The sequence below is a fragment of the Zalophus californianus genome, chromosome 13, assembly GCF_009762305.2.
Source record: "Zalophus californianus isolate mZalCal1 chromosome 13, mZalCal1.pri.v2, whole genome shotgun sequence".
In the NCBI taxonomy this organism is placed as follows: domain Eukaryota; kingdom Metazoa; phylum Chordata; class Mammalia; order Carnivora; family Otariidae; genus Zalophus; species Zalophus californianus.
In genome coordinates this window covers 65,732,645-65,758,879 of record NC_045607.1, presented here as the reverse complement: position 1 = coordinate 65,758,879, position 26,235 = coordinate 65,732,645, and the positions used below count along the sequence as shown (strand labels likewise).

Sequence of the window (26,235 nt, the reverse complement as noted above, 5' to 3'; positions counted from 1 at the left end):
GTGGTCTGAAAATATGCAGGGAATAATCCCAATCTTTTGGTACCAGTTGAGACCTGATTTGTGACCTAGGATGTGATCTATTCTGGAGAATGTTCCATGGGCACTAGAGAACAATGTGTATTCTGTTGATTTGGGATGGAATGTTCTGAATATGTCTGTGAAGTCCATTTGGTCCAGTGTGTCGTTTAAAATCTTTATTTCCTTGCTGATCTTTTGCTTAGATGATCTGTCCATTTTTGTCAGGGGGGTGTTAAAGTCCCCCACTGTTATTGTATTGTTGTCAATGTTTTCCCTTGCTTTTATTAATTTCCTTATATAATTGGCTGCTCCCATGTTAGGGGCATAGATATTTACAATTGTTAGATCTTCTTGTTGGATAGACCCTTTTAAGTAGGATATAGTGTCCTTCCTCATCTCTTATTACAGTCTTTGGTTTAAAATCTAATTTGTCTGATAGAAGGATTGCCACCCCAGCTTTCTTTTGGTGTCCATGAGCATGGTAAATGGTTTTCCACCCCCTTACTTTCAATGTGGGGGTGTCCATGGGTCTAAAATGAGTCTCTTGCAGACAGCATATTGATGGGTCTTGTTTTTTAATCCATTCTGATAGCCTGTGTCTTTTAATTGGGGCATTTAGCCCATTTACATTCAGGGTAACTATTGAAGGATATGAATTTAGTGCCATTGTACTGCCTGTAAGGTGACTGTTACTGTATATTGTCTGTGTTCCTTTCTGGTCTGTGCTGCTTTTAGGCTCTCTCTTCGCTTAGAGGACCCCTTTCAGTATTTCTTGGAGGGCTGGTTTCGTGTTTGCAAATTCCTTTAGTTTTTGTTTGTCCTGGAAGATTTTTATCTCTCCCTCAATTTTCAGTGACAACCTAGCTGGAGATAGTATTCTGGCTGCATATTTTTCTCATTTAGTCCTCTGAAGATATCATGCCAGTCCTTTCTGGCCTTCCAGGTCTCTGTGGATAGGTCTGTTGCCAATCTAATGTTTCTACCATTATAAGTTACATATCTCTTCTCCCGAGCTGCTTTCAGGATTTTCTCTTTGTCTCTGAGACTCATAAGTTTTACTGTTAGATGTCGGGGTGTTGACCTATTTTTATTGATTTTGAGAGGGGTTCTCTGTGCCTCCTGGATTTTGATGCCTGTTTCCTTTCCTACATTAGGGAAGTTCTCTGCTATAATTTGCTCCAATATACCTTCTGCCCCTCTCTCTTTCTTCTTCTTCTGGGATCCCAATTATTCTAATATTGTTTCGTCTTATTGTATCATTTATCTCTCGAATTCTGCCCTCGTGATCCAGTAGTTGTTTATCTCTCTTTTTCTCAGCTTCTTTATTTTCTATAATTTGGTCTTCTATATCGCTGATTCTCTCTTCTGCCTCATTTATCCTAGCAGTTAGTGCCCCCATTCTTGATTGCACTTCATTAATAGCCTTTTTGATTTTGATTTGGTTAGATTTTAGTTCTTTTATTTCTCCAGGAAGGGTGTCTCTAATAACTTCCATGCTTTTTTCAAACCCAGCTAGTATCTTTAAAATCATGATTCTGAACTCTAGGTCTGACATCGTACTAATTTCCGTATTGAGTAGGTCCCTGGCAGACGGTACTACCTCTTGTTCTTTTTGCTGATGTGATTTTTTTTGTCTTGTCATTTTGTCCAGAGGAGAAAAATGAATGAGAGAACAAAATGCTAACAGGTTAACAACATCCCCAGCAAGTATACTCTAAACAAATCAGAAAAGACCTGAAACAACGGGAAAAGAAAGGGAAAGAAAGAAAAGAAAAAGAAAAAGATAAAAACAAACAAAAACAGAACAAAACAAAACAAAAAAACCAGAATATGATCAAATATGATCAGGCTAGTGCATAGATCAGTGCCACACACTAGATTTGGGTGTATTTTGGTCTGTTAGAAGAAAGTGCCTCCTAAAATTTTAAAGAAAGAAAGACTTATGTATGTACAAAATAAGGGTTGATACAATGAAGGGATGGAAGATGAGTGTAAAGATGAAAATTATAAAAGATTTTATAAAAGGAATTGATAAGAAGTTTGAAAAAAGAAATATTTAAAAAAAAAAAAGGGAGAGAATGTGATCAGGCAGGAGACTAGAACAAAGCCATACACTAGTGATTAAGGGTATATTTTGATCTGTTAGAAGAAACTGTATCTCAAAATTTTAAAGAGAGAACAACTTATATATATATATATATATATATATATATATATATATATATATACGACAAAAATAAGGGTATCTACTATGAAGGGATAGAATATGACTAAAAATGAAAAATAAAAATTTTTTTTTTCAAAAAGGGATTGATAAGATGTTGGTTGAAAAAGGGAAAAAGAAAAATTCAAAAAAAAAGCAGTTAAAAAATTAACTTTGAAAAACTAATGAATCATGGTAAAAAAGCCATGAATTCTATGTGCAGTATTCCCCTAGCGCTGGAGTTCTCACATTCTCCGTGATCGGTAAACTTGGTCTTGGCTGGCTGTTTGTGCTGATCATCTGGGGGAGGGGCCTGTTGCCGTGGTTTCCAAATGTCTTTGCCGGAGGCGGAATTGCCCCGCCCTTGCTGGTCCGGGCTAAGCAATCTGCTAGGGTTTGCTCTCAGGAGCTTTTGTTCCCTGCAAGCTTTCTGTACAGCTTTGGAGGAGAAGAGTGAAAATGTTGCCTTCCCAATCAATGCTTGGAGGAGCCGAGAACTTGGGGCCCCGCTTCTCAGTGCACCCCAGAGAAAAGCAGTCACCCACTCCTGTGTCCCCGGTCTCCAGCCGCACTCCGTGCTCACCCGGCCTATGACCGAGCGTTTCTATCTCTGGCACCCCGACTCGGTGTGGAGTCTCCAAACCCAGCAGATCCTTGCGGTGTGCTCCCGCGCCGCTCCTCCTGGGGGAGGAAGTGGAGTCTCCCCGGATCTGCCGCTTGTTGGGTCCCTGCTGGAGGAGCAGTGGCCCGACTGGGCCCCAGATCACGGTTTATGGCAACCCTGAGCTGAGAGCCCGCGCCTCGGCTCCGTCTCTGCATCTGGCTTCCCCGCTCCAATACCTGGGATCTCTGCCGCACTCAGGCACCCCCAGTCTTTCTGTGACCCTGACGGTCCTGAGACCACACTGTCCTTTGAGGTTTCCACCCCCCGCTTAGCCACTGGAGCGACGTCCCTCAGCGGAGCCGACTTCTAAAAGTTCCGATTTTGTGCTCCACTGCTATATCACCTGCCAGAAGTGGCCAACGGAGGCCCCCTCCCCTGCTGTCTATCCTCCCAAATATCGCCTTGGATTCACTTCTCTGCACGTCCTACCTTCCAGTAAGTGGTCGCTTTTCTGTTCAGAGTTGTTGCTATTCTTCTCTTCGATCTCCTGTTGAGTTCGTAGGTGTTCAGAATGGTTTGATCTCTATTCAGCTGAATTCCTGAGACCAGACGAAATCCAGGTCTCCTACTCCTCTGCCATCTTGCTCTGTAGTTTCTTTTTTTAAAGATTTATTTATTTAATCTGCTGAGCATGGAGTCTGATGCTGGGCTCAGTCCCAGGACTCCAAGATCATGACGTGAGCCAAAATCAAGTTGGCCACTCAGCTGACTGAGCTACGCAGGTGCCCCTTCTGTGGTTTATCAGTGGCTTGTAGTTTTCAGTGTCCAGGTCTTTTACCTCCTTGGTTAAATTTATCTCTAGGTATTTTACTTATTTTGATGTAATTATAAATGAGATTTTTTTTTTCATTGCTGTTTCTGATAGTTTGTTGTTAGTGTATAGAAAAGCAACAGATTTTTGTATATTGATTTTGTTTCCTGCAACTGTACTGAACTTGTTTATTCTAACAGGGTTTTTTGGTTTTTTTTTGTTTTGTTTTTTGTGGTTTTTTTTGCTTTTTTTTTTTTGGTGGAGTCTTTAGTGTTCTCTATATGCAATATCATGTCATAGGCAAACATTGACAGTTTTCTTCTTACTTTCCAATTTGGATTTCCTTCCTTCCTTCCCCCCTTTCCTTCCTTCTTTCCTCCCTGTCTGCCTTCCTTCCTTCCTTCTTTCCTTCTTGATTGGTCTGCCTACGACTTCCAATACTATAAAAGTGGCAAGAGTGAGCATCCTTGTCTTGTTCCTGATCTTAGAGGGGTACTTTTCATCTTTTACCATTGAGTATAATATTAGGTGTGGCTTGTTAGATGGCCTTTATTATGCTGAAGTCCTTTCCCTCTATACTTTGTTGAGAGTTTTTATCCATTTTATAAATGGATGTTGAATTTTGTCATCTATTGAGATGATCATGTGATCTTTATTCTTCATTTTGTTAATATGGTTTATCATGTGATTGATTTGCAGATGTTGAACAACATTAACATTCCATCCTTGCATCCTTGGAATAAAACCCACTTGATCATGGTGTATGATCCTTTTGATGTATTTCTGAATTCACTTTGCTGATATTTTGTTAAGGATTTTTGCACCTATGTTCATCAAGGATATTGACTTAATTTTCCTTTGTTGTAGTGTCCTTGTCTGGTTTTGGTATCAGGGTAATGATGGACTTGTAAAATGAATTCTCTCCTATTTTTTAGAAAAGTTTGAGGAGGATTTGTATTGACTTTTCTTTGAATGTTTAGTAGAATTCACCACTGAACCACCTGATACTGGACTTTTTTGGGGGGATGTTTTTGATTACTGATTGAAAAATCAGTAGTAATTCATCTTACTAATAATTGGTCTATTTAGATTCTCTTTTTCTTTATGATTCAGTCATGGAGGGTTGTAGTTTTTAGAAAATATCCATTTCTTTTAGGTTTTCCAATTTGTTAGCACATAATTGTTCATAGTACTCCCTTGTGATTCTTTGTATGAATGTGGTATCATTTGGTGACATCTCTTTCATTTCTGATTTTATTTATTTGAGCCCTTCCTCTTTTTTCTTGGTGAGTCTAGCTAAAGTTTTATCAGTTTTTTATTTTCAAAGAAGCAGCTCCTAGTTTTACTGATTTTTTTTTGTCTTTTTTAGTCTCTTTTATTTATTTCCATTCCAATCTTTGTTATTTATTTCTCCTACTAACTTTGGGCTTTGTCCTTCTTTCTAGTTCTTTGAGCATAGATCACTGTGAAATTCCCTCTCAGAACTGCTTTTCTGCATCCTATATATTTGGCATGTTTTATTTCCATTTTCATTTGTCTCAAGGTATTTTTTTATTCTTTGACCCTTTGGTGGTTCAGTAGCATGTTTAGTTTTTAAAATTTTTATTTAAATTATTTTTAGTTAACATTCAGTGTAATGCTGATTTCAGGTGTACAGTATAGTGATTCAACACTTCCATACAGTACCCTGTGCTTATCACAGCGAGTGCACTCCTTAATCACCATCACCTATTTAACCCATCCTCCACCCATCTCCCCTCAGGTAACCATTCGTTTGTTCTCTAAAGTTAAAAGAATATGTTTCTTGGTTTACCTCTGCCTCTCTTTTTTTCTCCCTTTGCTTGTTTTGTTTCTTAAATTCCACATATGAGTGAAATCATATGGTATTTGTCTTTCTCTGATTGACTTACTTTGCTTAGCTTAATACTCTCTAGCTCCATCCATGTTGTGGCAAATGGCTTTTCATTCTTTTTTATGGCTGAGTAATACTCCATTGTGTGTGTGTGTGTACGTGTGTGTACGTGTGTGTGTGTGTGTGTGTGTGTATGTTTCCATAATTTGGCTATTGTAGATAACACTGCTATAAATATCAGGGTACATCTATCCCACTGAATTAGTATTTTATGTTCTTTGGGTAAATACCTAGTAAAGCAATTGGTAGTTCCGTTTTTAACTTTCTGAGGAACCTCCATACTGTTTTCCAGAGTGGCTGCACCAGTTTGCATTCCCACCAGCAGTGTAGGAGGATTTCCCTTTCTCCATATCCCCGCCAACATCTGTTGTTTCTTGTGTTACCGATTTTAGCCATTCTGACAGGTGTGAGGTGATATTGTAGTTTTGATTTGTATTTCCCTGATGCTGAGTGATATTGAACATCTTTCCGTGTGTCTGTTGACCATCTGTATATCTTTTTTGGAAAAATTTCTATTCACGTGTTCTGCCCACTTTTTAATTGGATTATTTGTTTCTTGGGTGTTGAGTTTTATAAGTTCTTTATATATTTTGGATACTAACCCTTTATCAGATGTCATCTGAAAATGCAAATATCTTCTCCCATTCCATAGGTTGCCTTTTAGTTTTGTTGATTGTTTCCTTCACCGTGCAGAAGATTTTTATTTTGATGAAGTCCCAATAGTTTATTTTTGCTTTTTATTTCTCTTGCCTCTGGAGATATATCTAGAAAAAAGTTGCTAAACCAATGTAAAGAGGTTACTGTCTGTGTTCTCCTCTAGGATTATTATGGTTTCAAGTCTCACATTTAGGTCTTTAATCCATTTTGAATTTATTTTTGTGTATGGTGTAAGAAAGTAGTACAGTTTCATACTTTTGCATGCTGCTGCTCAGTTTTCTGAACACTATTGAAGAGACTGTTTTTTCCCCATTGGATATTCTTTCTTGCTTTGTTGAAGATTAGTTGACAATGTAGTTGTGGGTTTGTTTCTGGGTTTTCTACTCTGTTCTATTGATCTGTGTGTCTATTTTTGTGCCAGTACCATACTGTTTTGATCACTACAACTTTGTAATATAACTTGAAGTCTGGAATTGTGATGCCTCCAGCTTTGCTCTTCTTTTTTTAAGGTTGCTTTGACTATTCAGGGTCTTTTGTGATTCCATACAAATTTTAGGATTTTGTTGTAGCTCTGTCAAACATTCAGTTGGTGTTTTGATAGGGATTGTGTTAAATGTGTAGATTGCTTTGGGTAGCATAGACATTTTAATAATATTTGTCCTTCTGCTCCTTGAGCGTGGAATACTTTTCCATTCCTTTGTGTCATCTTCAGTTTCTTTCATCAGTGTTTAAGAGTACAGGTCCTTAATCTCTTTGGTTAGGTTTATTCCTAGGTATCGTATTGTTTTTGGTACAGTTGTAAATGGGATTGATTCCTTAATTTCTCTTTCTGCAGCTTCATTATTGGTATATAGAAATGCAACAGATTTCCCTATGTTGATTTTGTATCCTGTGACTTTACTGAATTAGTTTATCAGTTTTAGCAGGTTTTTTTGGTAGAATCTTTTAGATTTTTTATATGTAGTATCATGTCATCTGCAAATAGTGAAAGTTTACTTTTTCCTTGCCAATTTGGATGCCTTTTAATTTGTTTTGTTGTCTGTTTGCTGTGGCTAAGACTTCCTTTACTATGTTAAATAACTGTTGAGAATGGACATCCCTGGCTTTTCCTCATCATAGAAGAAAAGCTCTGTTTTTCCCTATTGAGGTTGATGTTAGCTGTGGGTTTTTCATATATGGCCTTTATTATGTTGAGGTATATGTCCTCTAAATCTTCCTCGTCGAGGGTTTTTATCATGAGTAGCATTTGATTAACCTCTACATATTTGTGAATTCTCAAGCTTTCTTTTTGTAATTGTTTTCTAGTTTCATACCTTTGTGGTTGAAAGATTCTTGATAAGATTTCAGTCTTTTTAAATTTATTAAGACTTGTTTTGTGTCCTAACATATGGTCTATACCAGAAAATGTTACAGGTGCACTTGAGAAGAATGTATATTCTGCTGCTTTGGGATCGAATATTCTGTATATATCTATTAAGTCCATCTGGCCTAATGTATTATTTAAGGTGCAACACATATTTGATAAATTGCACTTTCTTAATTTTTTTACTGTTCTTAATAATTGATTTACTGTTTGGGATGCCTGGGTGGCTCAGTCGATTAAGTGTCTGACTCATGATTTTGGTTCAGGTCATGAACTCATGGGTCATTAAAGCGAGCCCCAAGTGGGGAGTCTGCTTGAGATTCTCTCCTCTGCCTCTCCCCCAATTCATGCATGTTTGCATGCACTCTCTCTCTCTCTAATAAATCTTTAAAAACATAATTGATTTACTGTTCATTTTGTTTTACTTATATTTTCTACAAATACTTTTACTTGTCATTTCCATTTTTATCCCTTATTTACTTTTCTTGTTTAATTGAAAGATTTGATATTTTTTGGTTTGCTGTCCATTAATTTAAGTGATATTGGTCTACAATTTTCTATTTTTGAAGAATGTCTAGTTTTGGTATAATTCTTATGCTGCTTTTCTAAAAAAGGATTTACATAAATCCATGACTAGAATGGATTTTAAACTTAAATTCTCATATATTAAATAGCCACAGCATTCCAAAAGAAAAAGTTACCAGTTATACATAATAGTGTTTAAATTAATTAGGTTTGGCATTTTTGAAAGAATTAACATTATAGAGGTAATTACAGGGAATATTTTTAGAACTTTGAGATATATAGCAAAAATTTCAATTTTATGGTCTATAATTTCTCTCTATATAAAGGTACATATTATTTTTCATTTTATATCTCACATTCTCCTGTGTGAGACCTTTGCTTTGGCCCTGTTTGTCTGTTGCTGTTCTCTGAATATACATTGCTATTCCTAACCTGGCACTGACATGCATGGTTGCATTTATTATTTCATTTATCACTTGGACACCTTTGTTTTCTAAATGCTATACAAAGGTCTGGAGTTACAGTGGTAAATGAGAGCTATATGTCTCACAGTCATGGGCTTTCTGAATTATAGTACCAACATGATATATAATGGTGATTACAAGTTTTGGAATTAGACAGACATGGGTTCAAATACTTATTTTGCCACCTAATAGCAGTATGATCTTGGGTGTGTTATTTAACAACTCTACACCTTAGTTTTTCATCTCATCTCTAGAAAGGAAATACTAAATATTTCTACCTGATAGCATTTCTATGTAAAGTCCTTGAGTTAATATTTGTCAACTACTTTGCACAGCCCTTGGCACACAGCAAGTGCTCAATAATGGTATGGTAATTATTGTGAATGCTATAACTATTTCTACCAGAAAAATCATTGCACATGAAAAACATCTTTGTCCATATGACATCATTTTTCTAAGGCCATAGTGCATGAAGAATCAAACTTTAAAGGCATGCCTTTCAATAATTGAGATAGATTTGTTGAAAGAGATAAAAGTAATTCAGTGTTCTCTAGTTGATCGATTAAATGTGACCTTTGTTGATTTTAGTAATATTTAAGTGAGCAAATTTTAATTCTGTTTTTATTATATTTTATCTATTTATTTATTTTTAAAGATTTTATTTATTTATTTGACAGAGAGAGACACAGCGAGAGGGGGAACACAAGCAGGGGGAGTAGGAGAGGGAGAAGCAGGCTTCCCGCAGAGCAGAGAGCCCAATGCGGGGCTCGATCCCAGGAGCTGGGATCATGACCCGAGCTGATGGCAGACGCTTAATGACTGAGCCACCCAGGCGGCCCTGTTTGTATTATATTTTAGATCGAGGTTTATAAAATTGTTTCTTAGCTTCAGAATAACAAATATAGTTGCTTTGTGTGCTTAGATTTAGCAGCTGGACACTGCTTTCCATTTTATTGTTTTGACATCTTTTGCTTAAGTAAGGCTTATTAAATGAAATATTATTCACAGCATGGTAGTAAATACTTTACATTCTTCTTATATACTTTCTCTGGACTTTGTAAATGGCATAACTCAGTTCTCTGACCTCTTTTAGTATTAAAATAAGGTATTGAACCATTTTATTTACCTTTTGCAATTTCAAAGACCAATAATAAGAAATGTCTTAATTTTAAAACTTTTTGAATCTTAGGGCTGATTCTAGGAATCTTTAGATTCATTGCCAACTTTGATGAATGATACCTGAAGTGGAAAACTGCTCAAAGTGTGCAATGGAGTTCGGACCTATCATTTTCATCTTGTAATCTACAAAATTGGGGGGAGGGGATGAGACTATATTTGGACTAAGTACTTGGATCCCAAATTTTGTATTTGAAGGTAGGGGTATAATGGAATTCATAGGATAAATTCCAAATCAAAAGGCAAAAGTATTTGAGATGAATCAAGTATGACAAGAAAGTATTTATGTGTGTTTGATGATGGGGTGGAAAAAGAAACTCTCAATTGAGTAGGTTAATCTTCTGTTCTTTTTTTCTTCTTTCTCTTTCCAAAAGAGTCAGTTTTGACTTCTTACAGCTGACAAATGGCCTACCTGAAATATTTCACAGAAGAGAGAGCAGGATTTAGACTAGTATTGTGTTACTTAACTTTTTGCTAAACTGAAAATTTTCAGTATGTATAATTGGTTCATCTTTATCAAATAGGACAAATATAAAACTTTAGGGAAGAAACTTGTAACATTATTAAATATAATAGCTTAGGGGCACCTGGGCGGCTCAGTCGTTAAGCGTCTGCCTTCGGCTCAGGTCATGACCCCAGGGTCCTGGGATCGAGTACCACATCGGGCTCTCTGCTCAGTGGGAAGCCTGTTTCTCCCCCTGCTTGTGTTCCCTCTCTTGCTGTCTCTCTCTCTGTCAAATAAATAAATAAAATCTTTAAAAAATAAATATAATAGCTTAGAAGTAGTGGTAACAGTGAGAAATAAAAACATTAAAAAATTAAAATGGGTGATGACAACAGGACTTGGGGTTAGTTTACAGGGAAGATCAGTGGAACCCCAACATTCATTCAAGACTAAACAGAGATATATTGTTAATCTTGATAAGAACTGCTTGGTTGGAGGAGTTAGGACAGAAGTCATATTTATGAATTCAAGAGAGAACAGGAGGAAAGTAAGTAAAAGCAGTAAGTATTGATAACTCCTGAGTATCATTGCTAGAAAGGCAATAAGGTGATTGGGGGATAGCTAAAGAGAGATGTAGGGTTAAGGAAGGGATTTGGGGTATTGTTTTGTTTTGTTTTGTTTTAAAGATTTTATTTATTTATTTGATAGAAAGAGACACAGCGAGAGAGGGAACACTGTATTGTTTTGTCTTTTAACCCTGGGAAATATTAGGACTTACTAGCTTGTGGATGGATATGGTCCATTAAAAAGGGAAAGTTATAGTTACATATGGGAGATTCGGGGCAATTTCTCCAGCATTGACTTTAGTTTGACAAGAAGTGATGGCAACCACTGTATAAGTTTAGGGTTTGTCTTTAGATAAGAACATAGTTAGTTCATCCATGGTAATGTGTAGGAGAGCAGAATGTATGAAAATAAATATAAATAGATTATTGATCTAATGAGAAAAGAGGTAGGGGTTTTCTTCTAATTGCTTTGATTTTTTAATGAATTTTCTAGGTCTTCAACTGACAGTATCTGAGAGAAGGAGAGAGGAATTGGACTAGGGGAGTACAAAGGACAAAGAGCTTCAGAAAACCATATATTTCAAGAAAAAAACCTGGCCTGCTTTACATATTTATATTATCCACTTGGCTCTTGACGTTATTATTCGGATCCTGATTAAACGCTTTTCTCTCTTTTGGAGAATTGTTTCTCTCTTACTTCTTGGCTCGTTTTTGCAGGGGTGGGGATAAAAACAGTTCTTTCTTTGGACAGTTATTTCTTTTATCTTAATAAAAAGATAAACAACAAAATGCTTTTTGACAGCCTTTTATATCCAGATATATCCAGTCACTAAGTTGTATTTGTTCTTATTAATTGCAGTGTCAAAAACTAAAGAAAAGGACTATTGATATTCCAGATTTCACTTTTTAAAAAATTTATCATAATTTTGTTTTTCTTCTTCTTTTAGATGTTCTTAATAGTTGCTCCTCTTTCTGTCCTCTACAACTGGAGGGATGAATTGGACACCTGGGGATATTTCAGAGTCACTATTTTACATGGTAACAAAAAAGACAATGAACTGATTCGTGTAAAGCAGAGGAAATGTGAAATTGCTCTAACAACTTATGAAACGTTACGTTTATATCTGGAGGAACTTAACAGGTAATGAGAATAATGGGAATGATTGCATTAATATTCTGTTTACACCCATTGTATTTATCCCTTTATATTGTGATTTTTTTAAAAGTTCTGAACATTCCTTAGCATAATTTCATTTCATTTCAGAATTATTAAAATAGACAGTTTATAATAATTTATTTTCTAAAAAGGAAAAACCTGTGGGGAGCCTGGGTGGTTCAGTCAATTAAGCATCCCACTCTTGATTTTGGCTCAGGTCATGATCTCAGGGTCGTGGGATTGAGCCCCATGTCATGCTCTCTGTGGGTGTGGAGCCTGCTTAAGATTCTTTCTCGCCCTCTCAAAACAAAACAAAAGAAAACAAAACCTGCATCAGATTTTATACAGTTCATTCTTTTTCCTTTATGCCGTCTCCAAACAATGTGTGTTAAAGAAAGGTAATACTATCCTAAATTTTACGCATATGGCACCTGTAGACTAAGAGCAATTTTCATGAATGATTTTAATTATGGGAATCTGTTGTGAATTTGAGTGGCAATAAGTACATATACATATTGAGAATCAGTGTTCCAGGATTATAAGTACCCAAAAGAAATGAACTGTCTTATGCCTGACTGCATCTTAAGATTTTGATGGGGCATCTAGAGACATAACTATAAAGCCATGTGAGTGTTATGATATGTGACAGGGGATGTTGTGGGAGCACATAAGAGACCTAATTCTGCTGCAAAGTGAGGAGAGTTGTCAGGGAGCTTCCCAGAGAAGATGACCTATGAGCTGAGTAAGAGTTGAAGGATGAGTAAGAGTTGAAGAGTAGAAGAGTAATGCAGGAAGAGGGAACAAAGAGCATTTGCAGAGGCCTTCAGCCCACAAACATCATGGCCCACTTTTGAATAAATGAAAGCAGTTCTGATGCATTCTGTATCTCATGGCTGCAGCATACGTGTAAGAGGGAAGTGGCTGAGAGACAACAACTGTGTGGTAAGCAAGGAACAGATTATAAAAGATACTGAAAGCTGTCTGGAGGATTAGAGGTCTTTATTCTTAGAGTAGTAAAATGCCCTAGAAATGTTTACAGTGGATTACTAATAAGATAAAAATGGTCAGATTTGCATTTATAAGTAACCTATCTGCTGTGTGTGAAGACAGAGGAGAACCAAACTAAATGGAGAAAGACCAATTAGAAGACTTATTATGAGCTAAATTTTGTCCCCTCCAAGTTTGTATGGGCAAGTCCAAACCCAGGGACCTCAGAATGTAACTGTATTTGGAGATAATATTCTTAAAGAAGCAATTAAGTTAAAATGAGGCCATGAAGGTAGCCTAGTCCAATCAGGCTGGGGTCCTTAGAAGAGAAAGAGATACCAGGAACTTGAGTGCACAGAGGAAAGGATACATGGGGACACAGCAAGAAGGCAGCCGTCTATTAGCCAAGGAGAGAGGCCTCAGAAGAAACCAAACCTGCCAACACTTTGGTCTTGGATTTCTAGTCTCTAGAACTGTTGTGTCTGGCATATCATAATATTTTTGCTCATCATAGTATTTTTGAGATTCATCCATGTTATTGAATGTATCTGTGATCGTTCTTTTTTAATCCTGAGGTGTATTGCATTTTATGAATACACCACATTTTGTTACCCATTATTTTGAGGATAGATATTTATATTTGGGTTTTCCAGTTTTTGGTTATTATAAGTAAAACTCTAAGGAATATTATTGTAGAAGCCTTTTTTGAAGCATACATTTTCATTTATCTTGGGTTGACATATTTGCATTTCCTGGGAATGGAATTGTTGGGTTATGTAAGTATAGGTTTAACTTTAGAAGAAACTGCCAAGCCATTTTCCTGAGTGGTTGTACCATTCTATTCCAACTAGCGATCTATGGGACTTAAGTTGCTTTCTGTATTCACCAACATTTGGCATTATCAGTCTTTTTGTTTTTAGATATTTTAGTGTGTCTGTGGTGGTACTTTGTTATATAATTTGCATTTTTCTGAACTATGTATACGTGAAAAAAATGTTTATTCTACAGTTAGATAGAGTGTTCTATAAATATCAATAAAGTCAAGTTGGTTAGGAGTTGTTCTTAATGTTCTCTGTCTTTACTAATTTTCTGTTTTATAATTTCTGAGAGAAAAATGTAATCTTCAATTATACTTGTATATTTTTAAATTCCTTTGGGTTCTGTCAGCTTTAAAGTTCATATATTTTGAAGCTCTTATTGGTAAGAGCTTAAATTACCATTTAAGATTGGTAATTTTTTCTTATGAATTAATCCTTTTATCTTAAAAAATGTTCCTTTTTATATCTTGAAGTTTTATCTGATATCAATATAGACAATACAGTCTTCTTATACTTACTGCATGTTTATCATTTTCTATCTTTCTACTTGAATATATTGGTTCTTTATATTTAAAGTGAGCCTTTGTGGTTAATGATAGGTCTTTCTTTTTTATCCATTCTGATAACCTGCCTCTTATTTGGAGTTGTTAGTCCATTTACATTTGATATAATTATTAGTAAGGTGGATTTCCATTTTTGTCAGCTCTAAGATTTGATTTTACCTCACTTAGAAGCTAATAATAGCCTGCTCCTGTTTCATGGATGCTATCAGAAAGATAGGAGTAATCTGAGGCATGGAGAAGTTAAGTACCTCATCAAAGCCTACAACAGCTAAGTCATTGGTAGAGATGAAATTTAAACTTTGACCAACTAACTCCAGAACTTGGGCTTTTATTTAATATATTATATGACCCCAAAAGATGTTCTGCACTTACATAAATATAGTAAGGTATTTGTTCATCATAGCATCAATCATATTGTAATTTTTAATTGTCTGCCCCTTTAGACTGTGAGGACTTTGGTGTAGGATAATTTCTGTATTTCAGGGCTTATTACACCTCTAGCACATAATACTTGCTGAATATATGTTTGTTAAGTACTTATTTTCTGTGATTGTTACAAATATTAAATGAGAATTCTGAAGTGGAATTTTGTCGGTATGTATCCCAGATTTCTGTAAAATTGAAAAATTAAATGTCACAGTGTTTGTTATATGTAGCTTTCTGTTATTTGTTCAAATGGCTTTATTTTGACAAATGTTCAAAATAATTTAGATTTCATTTGAGTAAATATTAAGTAATTCTGTTTTAGATTTGCTGCAATCTGGTATTTTATTTTTTTATTGAAGTATAGGTGACATACATGTTATATTAGTTTCAGGTGTACAACATAGTGATTCAACAAGTTTATATGTTATGCTATGCTCAAATATTAAGTAATTTTTGTGAGAATAGCACTCTGTGATAGAACAGAATTAAACGTTGATCATAGATAATCCAGAGTAAACACACTATATGAGTGAGCTATATCTCTTTTTGTTATTATTATTATGTTTTGCTTCATTTTTATCAGTTATATATGTATATTATTTAGAGATCCAAATATGAAAAACTGCAATTCACTCCTTCCTGCCACCTCTATTACCTGTTCTTCAGACACAACCATCTTCAATTCTTTTACTTCTCTTCCTACTTTTACCACCATATCTCTAAAGAAAATTTTTATGCTGCAACTTTTAATTTTTTTTATTTTTTATTTTTTTAGTTTTCAGCACACCTGCTGATTTCTTCTTAGATTTTGTCCTTCTTTTGCTTAGTTGAGGGTGACCTGGCTGGACTGTTTTATGGAGTAGGAACTACTAGCTAGGAGATCCAGTTGCTTCTTAGACTTGAACTTTTGTATAACTCCAACTTCCAGAGGCATCTGGTACCACCAATTCCTAGCTTTTTAAGACCACTACTGGCATAGGCTTCTGCTTTCTCTGCTTTTGTAAGTCATCTTGTTCATTTTCTTCCCAGCCTCTAAAATTCTGTGGTCGTTTTTTTCCTCTTTCTCTTTGTCCTTTTGTTCTTTTTCAACTTTATATTAAGAAATTATCAAACCTGTAGAAATATTGAAGTAACAGTATATGAACATCTATATGCTTACCACCTATACTCACCAGTTCTGTGTGTGTGTGCTTGTCTGTGTGTGTGTGTATTCAAATGTTGGCAAAATGTGTTAATCTATGTGTGTCTATGTCTATGTACGGTGGTGGTATTAAGTCATTTCAGTAAATTGTAAATAACATGACAATATAATCCCAAAATATTTAGCATAGATTTCCTAAAACTAATTATATTTTTTCTCATACCACATTATCATTGTCACACCTAAGAAAATTAACAGCAATTAAAATTTCCTTACTTATCTTTAAAATATTGTTAATATCCAGTATATGCAAAGCAGGATCCAATAAATATTCAAATGATGGATTTGTTGATTAAGTCTATTTAGTCTTTTCTAATCTGGGACATTCCCCCAACTTCACTTTCTTATTATATGATATTTTGAGGGGATCGGGCCAGTTGTCTTTTAGGATGTCTCAAATATTAGATTTGTCTATTTATTTTCTCAAGGAATTGTGTGTTCCTTTACATCTGTATTTCTATAAGCTGATTTTGGTCTAAGGCTTAATTAGATTCAGGTTAAACATTTTTGATAAAAATACTTCATAAGTGAGGCTGTGGGCTTCATGTTACATTACTTCGGGAGATATTAATGTCAGATTGTTTCACTATTAATGATGCCAAGTTTGTCCTACAGGCTAAAGAAGTGGTCTTCAGAGATTATAAAGTTATGTTTCTCCTTTTACAATTGTGGGGTGATACTTTGCCACTATTTGAATATTCTGATCCTTCAGTCCTTTTGCTTAGTGGTATTAGCATACAAAAATTATTCTTGCCTCAATCAGATATTTTACTGGGTTTTACAAAATAATGTTTTCCTGAATTTATCATTTCTTCTACACTTATTAACTGGCATTCTCCTTTAATTAGGAATTAACTATAATATCAACTAAAAAAGCAAGGCAAGTACTTGATTCTTCGGCCAACTTTCAGACTAAGATGATGGTGTGATGGTCATCTACAATGATAGCAAAGTTTTCTTCCCATCTTCCCCTTTTCTGAGTGTCACTATGGATTAATGGATTAATGAAGTAGATTTGACATACCATTCTAAGTAGAGAATGATTTTTAGTAAATTTATGAAGTTGTGATTATCACCACAATCCAGTTTTAGGACATTTCTATCACCTTAAAAAGTTTTTTTGCTTCAAGTCAATCAGTGGTCCCATCTCCAGTTTCAAGCAATGCAGTCTGCTTTCTGTCTCTCTAGATTTGCCTCTTCTGGAAATTTGATGTAAAGGGAATCATTCACTGTGTAGTCTTTTGTGTTTGATTTTGAGGTCCATCATGTTGTAGCATGTTTCAATAGTTTGTTGCTTTTTATTGCTTAACAGTACTATTATATGTATATACCTCATTTTTTTTTTTATCTATTCATCATGCATGGACATTTGGATTGTTTCCAGTTTTTGGCTGTCATGAATAATGCTGTGAACATTTATGTACACGTCTTTGTGTGGATGTAAATTTTCTTTTCTTTTTTTTTTTTTTTTGACAGATACTTAGGAACGGAATTGCTGGGTGTTAGGAGAAATTTAACTTTTTAAGAAACTGCCAAATTGTTTTAGAAAAGTAGCTGCATAAAAAAAAAGGAAAAAGAAAAAAAAGTAACTACACTTTCCCCAAAACAGTGTATGAGGATTCGTTTCCCCATATCCTTGTCAACACTTGATATTGTCAATCTTTTTTTGATTATAGCATTCAAATGGGTTTGTAGCAGTATCTTGTGGTTTTAATTTGCATTTTTCTAATGACTAAAGATGTTGAGAATCTTTTATGTACTTGTTTGTCCTTTGTATATCTTCTTTGGTTAAATGTCTATTAAAATACTTTACTCATCTTTTAAATTGGATTGTTTTAGCTTGTGTTGAATTGCAATAAGTCTTTATATATTCTGTGTATAAGCTCTTTACCAGGTTATGATCTGCAAATGTTTTCTACCAGTCTGTAGCATGTCTTTCATTTTCCTATGGTTTCTTTGGAAGAGCAGAAGTTTTAAACTTTAATAAAGTCCAACTTATCAAAAATTTTTTATTGGTGTCATATCTAAGAAATTATGCCTAACCCAGAATCACAAGATTTTTTTCCTATGTTTTATAAGTTTTATAGTTTTGGCTTTTATATTTAGGTTTATGATCTGTTTTTAGTTTATTTTTGTTTATGGTGTGAGGTAAGGATCTAAATTAATTTTTTTCATAGAATTTTGGGGTTTTTATTTTTTCAGTGTTCTATATTCAGTTATAATCATTATTCTTAATGATGCTGAAATTTTCCAGTTAGTTTGGCTTTTGTGTCCTTTGGACATGCCCTCATTTGTCTATGGATACATCTGTGTTTTCTGGCTCTTCACTATTTCCCCTGCTGCATGTCTGAAATCAATCATTTTACCATGGGGCTCTGTTTTGTTTTGTTTTTGTTTTAGTGGACTGACTACTATGGGTGCTCATTGCTACTGGGGTAACAATTGATTCTAAACCTTTTTAGCAGACAGCTATGTAATATAACTTTTTAAAATCGTAAGTTTATATTGACATTTTTCATTCAGACTTGACATTACAAGTTTTGCTTTTATATTTCTCTAGTTTATTCTTTTTAAAAATCCTTTTTTGTCATTTAGTGATGTTTAAATGAGTTTTTCATTCCACCATCATTAAACAGAATCTATGCCCTTTTGTCTCCGTACATATTTTATTTTTATGGATTGTCCAAACCCATGACCATTTAACTAACTGAGAATCCTATGGAATCATCAAAGAGTAAATAGGGAAAAAACTCTAAAACTTTGGTAGAGAAAGCTGCTCTCTAAAAATTATACAGAGTAAGAAAAAGAACTTTTCTCAACATCCCCCCCCCCTTTTTTTTCCTCACTTTGTAGTTTGGAATGGTCAGGTGTCATTGTGGATGAAGCTCATAGAATCAAGAATCCAAAGGCTAGAATAACAGAAGCTATGAAAGCTTTGAAATGTGATGTCCGCATTGGCCTCACTGGAACCATTCTTCAGAACAACATGAAAGAACTGTGGTGTGTTATGGACTGGTGAGTGAAAATAATTTTTCCATTTTGTAAAAGTTTTAGTATTTCTTTAACTTAATGTTACCCTGTTTGCTAATTAATAGTTTCTAAAAAAAAAAAAATTGTGTCTGTTTATGGACATGTTTGTCCCAAACACAGTATACAGAGTAAAGAGTCCCATGAATACCTATCTTTATATATTACTCTTGGCCCCTGCAGTAAATATCTGAACTTATTTACCAATTCTGTCATCTTATAGTTATTTACTGAAATGTCATAAAGAAAAAACATTCTCTTTTCTTTCATTTTGTTATTGTTGTCATCCATGAACAAGTGACTTAGTTTCTTAGAAGCAAAAAGAAATCAGTGTGTTTCTTTTTAGATAATTTAATAAAGCTGTCATATTTTTTTAATTGTCTTTATAAAGGGCTGTGCCAGGACTTTTAGGTAGTAGGATCCACTTCAAGAAGCAGTTTTCTGATCCAGTAGAACATGGTCAGAGACACACAGCAACAAAAAGAGAACTAGCCACTGGCCGAAAGGCCATGCAGAGGCTTGCAAAGAAGATGTCTGGATGGTTTCTCAGGCGTACCAAGACTCTAATCAAGGATCAGTTGCCTAAGAAGGAAGACCGGGTGAGAACGGCATTTGTTTAAATTATTAATTTCTCATCATTTATTAATTTCTCATGTTTTATTTTTTTCTGAAAAAAATTCTTTTTAAGAGGAAATCTATCTCCTGTGGTATTTTATGAATATACTTTTTGCCGTTTACTCAATGTGGAAAAAAATTATTATATGCAAATTCAGAAAGCATTAATTGAGTCCAATCTAACAGGTTAGCTAACAGATTTATTGTTAGTATACATTAAATTCATTTCTCTTATTTTATAACGCTTTTGGTATAATTCTTTCTCAATGAAGAAAGAACTCTCTCCCTAATTTGTTTTCTGTTCGTATTTTGCCCTTCATATATTTTTCCTACTATCTATAGCCCAGTGTATTCTTTGGGACCTTAATAACAGCTATAGGACTACAGTGATAAAAGCTTTGTTTCATAGGTTTGTTTCTTTTAGAATGCTCTCTATAGTTCTACAACTAACTTAATTTGAAGAATTTTAGGAAAATTATAATTGCATTCTGTCAGTTGTTTAAGAATGTAGTAGTCCCCTTTTATAGTTTTTAATCTTGTGGTTCTTCTAACTCAGGTAATGGAATAAAGGTTCTATAAATTACTATGAACTAAGCTTAATTAATGTCCCATATATGGGCAATACTATCAAATACTCTCTAAACTTAGGATATCCTGTTGATTATTACTTTAAAAAAATAGATTTGAAAGGAAAATAAACTGATATACAAGTTGGGGAAATTGACTTTTTGCTCTAAAGCAAATATTATTGTTTAATTGGAATACTTAATGAACCCCCACTTTTTAAAATATTTTGCATAATTTTATGTATTATTATTTAATTGTCTGTCCAGTAGGAGCAATAACCATAAATATTTTGAAGAGAGAATTGTGCACAGAGTGTTTAGAGCTTGGGCTCTGAAATGAAATAATATAGGCTTGAATCCTGGCTCCCCTACTTAGAGGAGTTTTGTGACCTTGAGCAATTTGCTAAGTCTCCCAAACCTTGGTTTCTTTATCTGTTAAATAGGAATGATGATAGCAGTGTCTGCCTTATATGGTTGCTCTGAAGTGTGTGGCATGTGAGAAGTGTTTAGTGAATGTTACTACATGTTTTAAGGTACTTAGGAATAAATTTAACCAAGGAGGTGAAAGACCTAGACGCTGAAGACTATAAGAAACTGATGAAAGAAATTGAAGAATGGGGTGCCTGGGTGGCTCAGTTGGTTAAGCAACTGCCTTTGGCTCAGGTCATTATCTCAGGGTCCTGGGATCGAGCCCCGCATCGGGCTCCCTGCTCGGCGGGAAGCCTGCTTCTCCCTTTCCCACTCCCCCTGCCTGTGTTCCCTCTCTCACTGTCTCTCTTTCTGTCGAATAAATAAATAAAATCTTTAAAAAAAAAAAAATTGAAGAAGACACAAAAAAATGGAAGGATACCCATGTTCGTGGATTGGAAGAATTAATATTGTTAAAATATCCATACTACCCAAAGCCATGTATAGTTTCAGTGCAATCCCCATCAAAATTCCTATGGCATATTTTTACAGGAATAGAACAAACATTCCTAAAATTTGTATGGAACCACAGTAGATCCTGAAATAGCCAAAGCAATCTTGAGAAAGAACAGCAAAGTTGGCAGGCATCACTTTTCCTGATTTCACACTATGTTACAAGGCTGTAGTAATCAAAACAGTATGGTACTGGCATAAAAACAGATACATAAATCAGTAGAGTAGAATAGAGAACCCAGAAACAAACCCACACATATACAGTCAAGGGAGCTAAGAATACTCAGTGAGTAAGAGAGGAAGATACTCTTTTCAATAAGTGGTGGTGGGAAAATTGGATATTCAAATGCAAAAGAATGCAGTTGGACTCCTGTCTTATACCTCTCACAAGAATTAACCGGAAATTGATTAAAGATTAAAACACAAGACATAATCTTTTAAAACTCCTAGAAGAAAACAGGAAAAGAGCTCCTTGGCGCTGGTCTTGGTGATGATTTTTTGAATATGACATCAAAAGTATAAGCAACAAAAGCAAAAATAAAGAAGTGAGACTATGGGGCGCCTGGATGGTGCAGTTGGTTAAGTGTCCGACTCTTGGTTTCAGCTCAGTTCATGATCTCAGGGTCGTGAGATTGAGCCCTGCATCAGGCTCAGTGCTCAGTGTGGAGTCTGTTTAACACTCTTTCTCCCTCACCCTCTGCACCTCACCACCACCCCCACCCCGTCCCTGCACCCTCTCTCAAATAAATAAGTAAATCTTTAAAAAAAAAAAAAAGTGAGACTACATCAAACTTAAAACCTTCTGTACACCAAAGAAACAATCAACAGAATTTGTCATTTTTTTATAATATTCTGTTGTAGTGTTATATAAATATTTATAAATAGATGGCTTTTCCTTTTTATTCACATTTTTCAAAATCTTATGGGTTTTTATGACCCTGGTTATATACAGCTACATTTAGAAGACTTTTACCAACTTCCAGTGCTACTAAAAATTATATCCTGCATAATTTAATGGCATGATTTTATCAAATTTTCATTTTTTTTAAATTTGGGCACAAAATAGAAACTTGTAGTTGCTTTTAATGTGTATTTTCTTAATTCTTACCTTTACTAATCTTAGGAATTTGTAGTAGGACATCAAATACAAATTGTACTATAAATAATAGTAATAAAGTTTTAAATAAATTTTTTTCTAAGTTTTCAAGGAATTCAGTAAGTACTATTCATACTGTTGTTCCAAAGTTTTCCCTTTTCTCCTTATCCAGTTTTTTTTATAGATTTTATTTATTTATTTGAGAGAGAGAGAGAGCACAAGCAGGGGAGAGGGGCAAAGGGAGAGGGAAAGCAGACTTCCCGCTGAGCAGGGAGCCTGATGTGGGGCTCGATCCCAGGACCTGATCATGACCTGAGCCAAAGGCAGACATTTAACTGACTGAGCCACCCAGGCACCCCTCCTTATCTAGTTTTTTATTTGACCTAAACCGTAGTCATTTATTTGCATGATGGGCTAATAGTATGAAAGCCTGAAAAGACCCAGAATATATTTAGAAATATATAAGGAAAACACTTGTTTCTTCATATTTGATTACTTTCAATTGAAAAACAAATTCTATGAGATTTATTTGAAAAGAAAGTTATTTATATAGTTTAGGGTAGGGTGGGAGAAATTGTCATAATAATGTATCTAAAAGAAAAGTAGTTGGGGCGCCTGGGTGGCTCAGTTGGTTAAGCGACTGCCTTCGGCTCAGGTCATGATCCTGGAGTTCCAGGATCAAGTCCCGCATCCGGCTCCCTGCTCAGCAGGGAGTCTTCTTCTCCCTCTGACCCTCCCTCCTCTCATGTACTCTCTCTCTCTCATTCTGTCTCTCAAATAAATAAATAAAATCTTAAAAAAATAAATAAAAGAAAAATAGTTTATAAGCAGTTTTCACTCTTACAGACTTCAAAATCTGATGTGCGTTATGATTACTACTGCTATAAAAAAGTACCAATAATTGCCTCGTGTTTCATCTTGGCAGATGGTGTATTGTTCTCTGACAGATTTTCAGAAAGCTGTCTATCAAACCGTATTAGAAACAAAAGATGTGACTTTGATACTTCAGTCTTCTGAGCCTTGTAGCTGCAGCAGTGGCCGGAAAAGGAGAAATTGTTGTTATAAGGCAAGCATTTCTGGGTGGTATCTCCACATCTTCCTTTTGAATACATATTTCTCTATTCTAATGTTGGAGGTAAGGAGCAGATAAAATAACTTTTCGTCAGTTCTTTAACTTTAGATGACGTAAGTTCATAAAAAGGAATAGTTTTCAAAAGTATTTTACAATATCAAATAGTAATCATAGCAAAATATAATATTCAAATATCTTTTCAATAAACTGGTTTTTCAGTAGCTCTCAGAAACTAGTAGCTTCAATTTGATATCCCCCCTTTCAACTTTTGTTGGGAAGTAGCCTACTTCATCTTGGGACTTCATCTTATTTTCAGAAGTTTCTCCTTATCCCTTAGTAGTAAACTTAGTCTTTGATAGCAGGCTTAAAATACTATTCTGATAGAGTGTTAATTAATCGAAATTGTATATTGGTATAATAAAGTATTTTATTTTTATTTAGAAACAAATGTTAGTTTGTATTTTCTTAACCTTCTATCTGTATTTCCTGCCCTTTTTTTTTACCTCTCTATTTTATTATCAAGTTATCTGTCAAATATCCATGTACATAGAGGGACCCTGAATAAATATTTATCTAGATTGAGATTTATTCCATCTCTCATTTATTTTGCTGTTTTTAACCACGTCACTTTTTCAGAATAGCACAGTTTCCTCAGACGCCTTGGAATATAAACAAGAGGACAGTGAAGGGACAGTGAAGTATAATCCTGCCCCCGTGCCATTTTTTATTACCAGGAACCTCGTATGGCAGCATTCTCTATCACTGTGGTTCCTGAGGGTAGATACTTTCTGGAATGAGGACTTTCTCCCCTCTTTTCATAAAAACATCACCAAAAGTATGATTCCACATTAAGTGATTCATGGATATTTTACGTAACAGTTGACCATCATTTTCTCAGAATGTATTGTGCCAGGGGTGACCAGATGATAAACATTAGCGTAAGCGATATAGTTTATGAAGTCAGTAGTTACATAGCCTTGCTTGTTTTTATTTTCTCTTTTTCTGGTTATAGACCAATTCACATGGTGAAACAGTGAAAACCTTGTATTTCAGTTACCTTGCAGTCCTTCAGAAGGTAGCTAACCATGTTGCACTACTGCAGTCTGCTAGCACCTCCAAACACCAGGTTTGATTTGGCTTTTTACATTTCTTTGTGATGCTATTTGGTATAAAGATTTTATATTTGCTATAAAATGTCATAGCCAAGTATCTTTAAGTTATTTTTGTATGCAATTTAAGAGGAAACTGACTTGCTCATTTTTTAATTTGTGTGTCAAAGAAGTATATGCTCTTAAGTTTTTTCAGAGAAAATTGAAGCCTAAGTTAAAATAATAACTCTTTTTTTATGCCTCTGGTAATGTTGCTATATTTGTTTTCCTAACATGTTTTGATATAATTACTAAGTAAGATATTTGATGAGTCGGTCTTATTCCATTAATAATGTATCTAACTCCATTTATCCAACCTACTGGATTAAAATGCACTTACAGTAATCTGTATGTTAAATATTAGGACTATTTCCCAAATTGGCAAAAATCAGCAATTTCAAAGTTTAGACATAAACGCAATCATTTACTTTGAACATTTCAGTTGTATCTTATTCTAGAGCACAACGTAAATTAAAAAAAATCTTTAAGGCTTTATTTATTTACTTATTATTTTAAAGCTTTTTTATATAATGATTTTATATTTTCTTTTTGTGTTATAGTCTTCATGCTGTTCAAATATAATTTTAAAATCTTACAAGCATTTAATATTATTCTTTGATAGTACTGTTTGCTCTTTGGGAAGTATTTGATTCCTTGCTTTAGAGATTATAAAAGAATAATGATAAAATTATTAGTCCTATCATTATCTCAGAACTCATCAAAGCCATATATGATTAACATTATCACTTTAAGGGTTTCTGAATAATATAGTTGATGACATAAGTTCATAAAAAGGACGTAAAAAGTCTGACTTAGAGAAGATAATATCTTCAAAGTAATATATTCCTTCTAAATATAATTTTTCCATAAACAATCTCAATTTATATAGGTATAAATGTGTTAAGTTGAAATTTCTTTTTTCTGTCTTTTCCTCCTAAGGAAACACTTATCAAAAGGATATGTGATCAGGTATTTTCCAAGTTCCCAGATTTTGTGCAGAAAAGCAAAGATGCAGCCTTTGAAACCCTTTCCGACCCAAAATACAGTGGGAAAATGAAGGTAAGTGCTCTTCTTTCAGGCTGCGCACAGATAAGGGTGATGTACAAAATATTTATCAATGGTATGACAGGGCCAATAACTAATCAGAACAGATACCCAATCATTCAGAAGAAACTGTGGCCAAAGACAACTGATGTAGCCTTAGCATTTACTGGCTTACAATGAACCATGCATGCTGAGGTTCTCAATTTGTGGTTACATCAGATATACTTCAGACTTTCCTTATTGATTTATGAGATGTATGCCCTCTTAAAAATGTATGCTGTTGCCACATATATAATAGCTTATCTTCAAATGTTTAAGAGATTATCTACCAGAAATATAAATTCTAATGCCAAATACAAGGATGAGGATAGGCAATAGCTGGGACTTAGAGAAAGAAACTTCTTAAAGAGTTCAAGGTGGACAAGACCTCTGTGTCTAGACTGAATTTTCCGCCTCTCGTTTTTACTTGCCAACCTATATTGGAAAGTTGCTAAGTCTAATTTGTAGCAAGGGAGCATTTGTTGTACACCAGGAGACTGACCTGTAGATGCTGCTCTCAGTGATGTATTCTCAGGGGAGGGTGGGAAAGGTAAGGCTCAGTTCTCCAGCCATGACCCAGGCCTCGGGGCACTGCCGGTGACAGCTGCGGGAATTGCTGGTAGCTCCCAGCCTTTTGGCAGCCACTTTGTTTAACTCTTTAGTAACTATCAAGAATCTTATTTATGGATTCAGAGACTATTACCAAACAATTCCCAACATTATGGTTTAATTAAGAAGAAAGTAAGTTATTTCTTTTGGCTAAATAAATAAGTAATTTGAAGTAGTCACGTGGTTTTCTTAAAATCCTGGAA

The 26,235-nt window shown here is 34.8% G+C and overlaps 1 protein-coding gene across 5 annotated transcripts in view; it reads left to right on the top strand.

The window, feature by feature from the left end:
• ERCC6L2 (ERCC excision repair 6 like 2) overlaps nucleotides 1-26,235 on the top strand; it is a 159,956-nt gene that overhangs the window by 57,984 nt on the left and 75,737 nt on the right. For all 5 annotated transcript variants that reach the window (XM_027614939.2, XM_027614942.2, XM_027614941.2 and 2 more), the window contains 6 exons: nucleotides 11,692-11,885; nucleotides 18,749-18,910; nucleotides 19,314-19,521; nucleotides 23,046-23,186; nucleotides 24,205-24,318; nucleotides 25,280-25,399. In XM_027614939.2, the coding sequence (XP_027470740.2) occupies nucleotides 11,692-11,885; nucleotides 18,749-18,910; nucleotides 19,314-19,521; nucleotides 23,046-23,186; nucleotides 24,205-24,318; nucleotides 25,280-25,399 (939 nt within the window). The remainder of the gene's footprint in view (nucleotides 1-11,691; nucleotides 11,886-18,748; nucleotides 18,911-19,313; nucleotides 19,522-23,045; nucleotides 23,187-24,204; nucleotides 24,319-25,279; nucleotides 25,400-26,235) is intronic.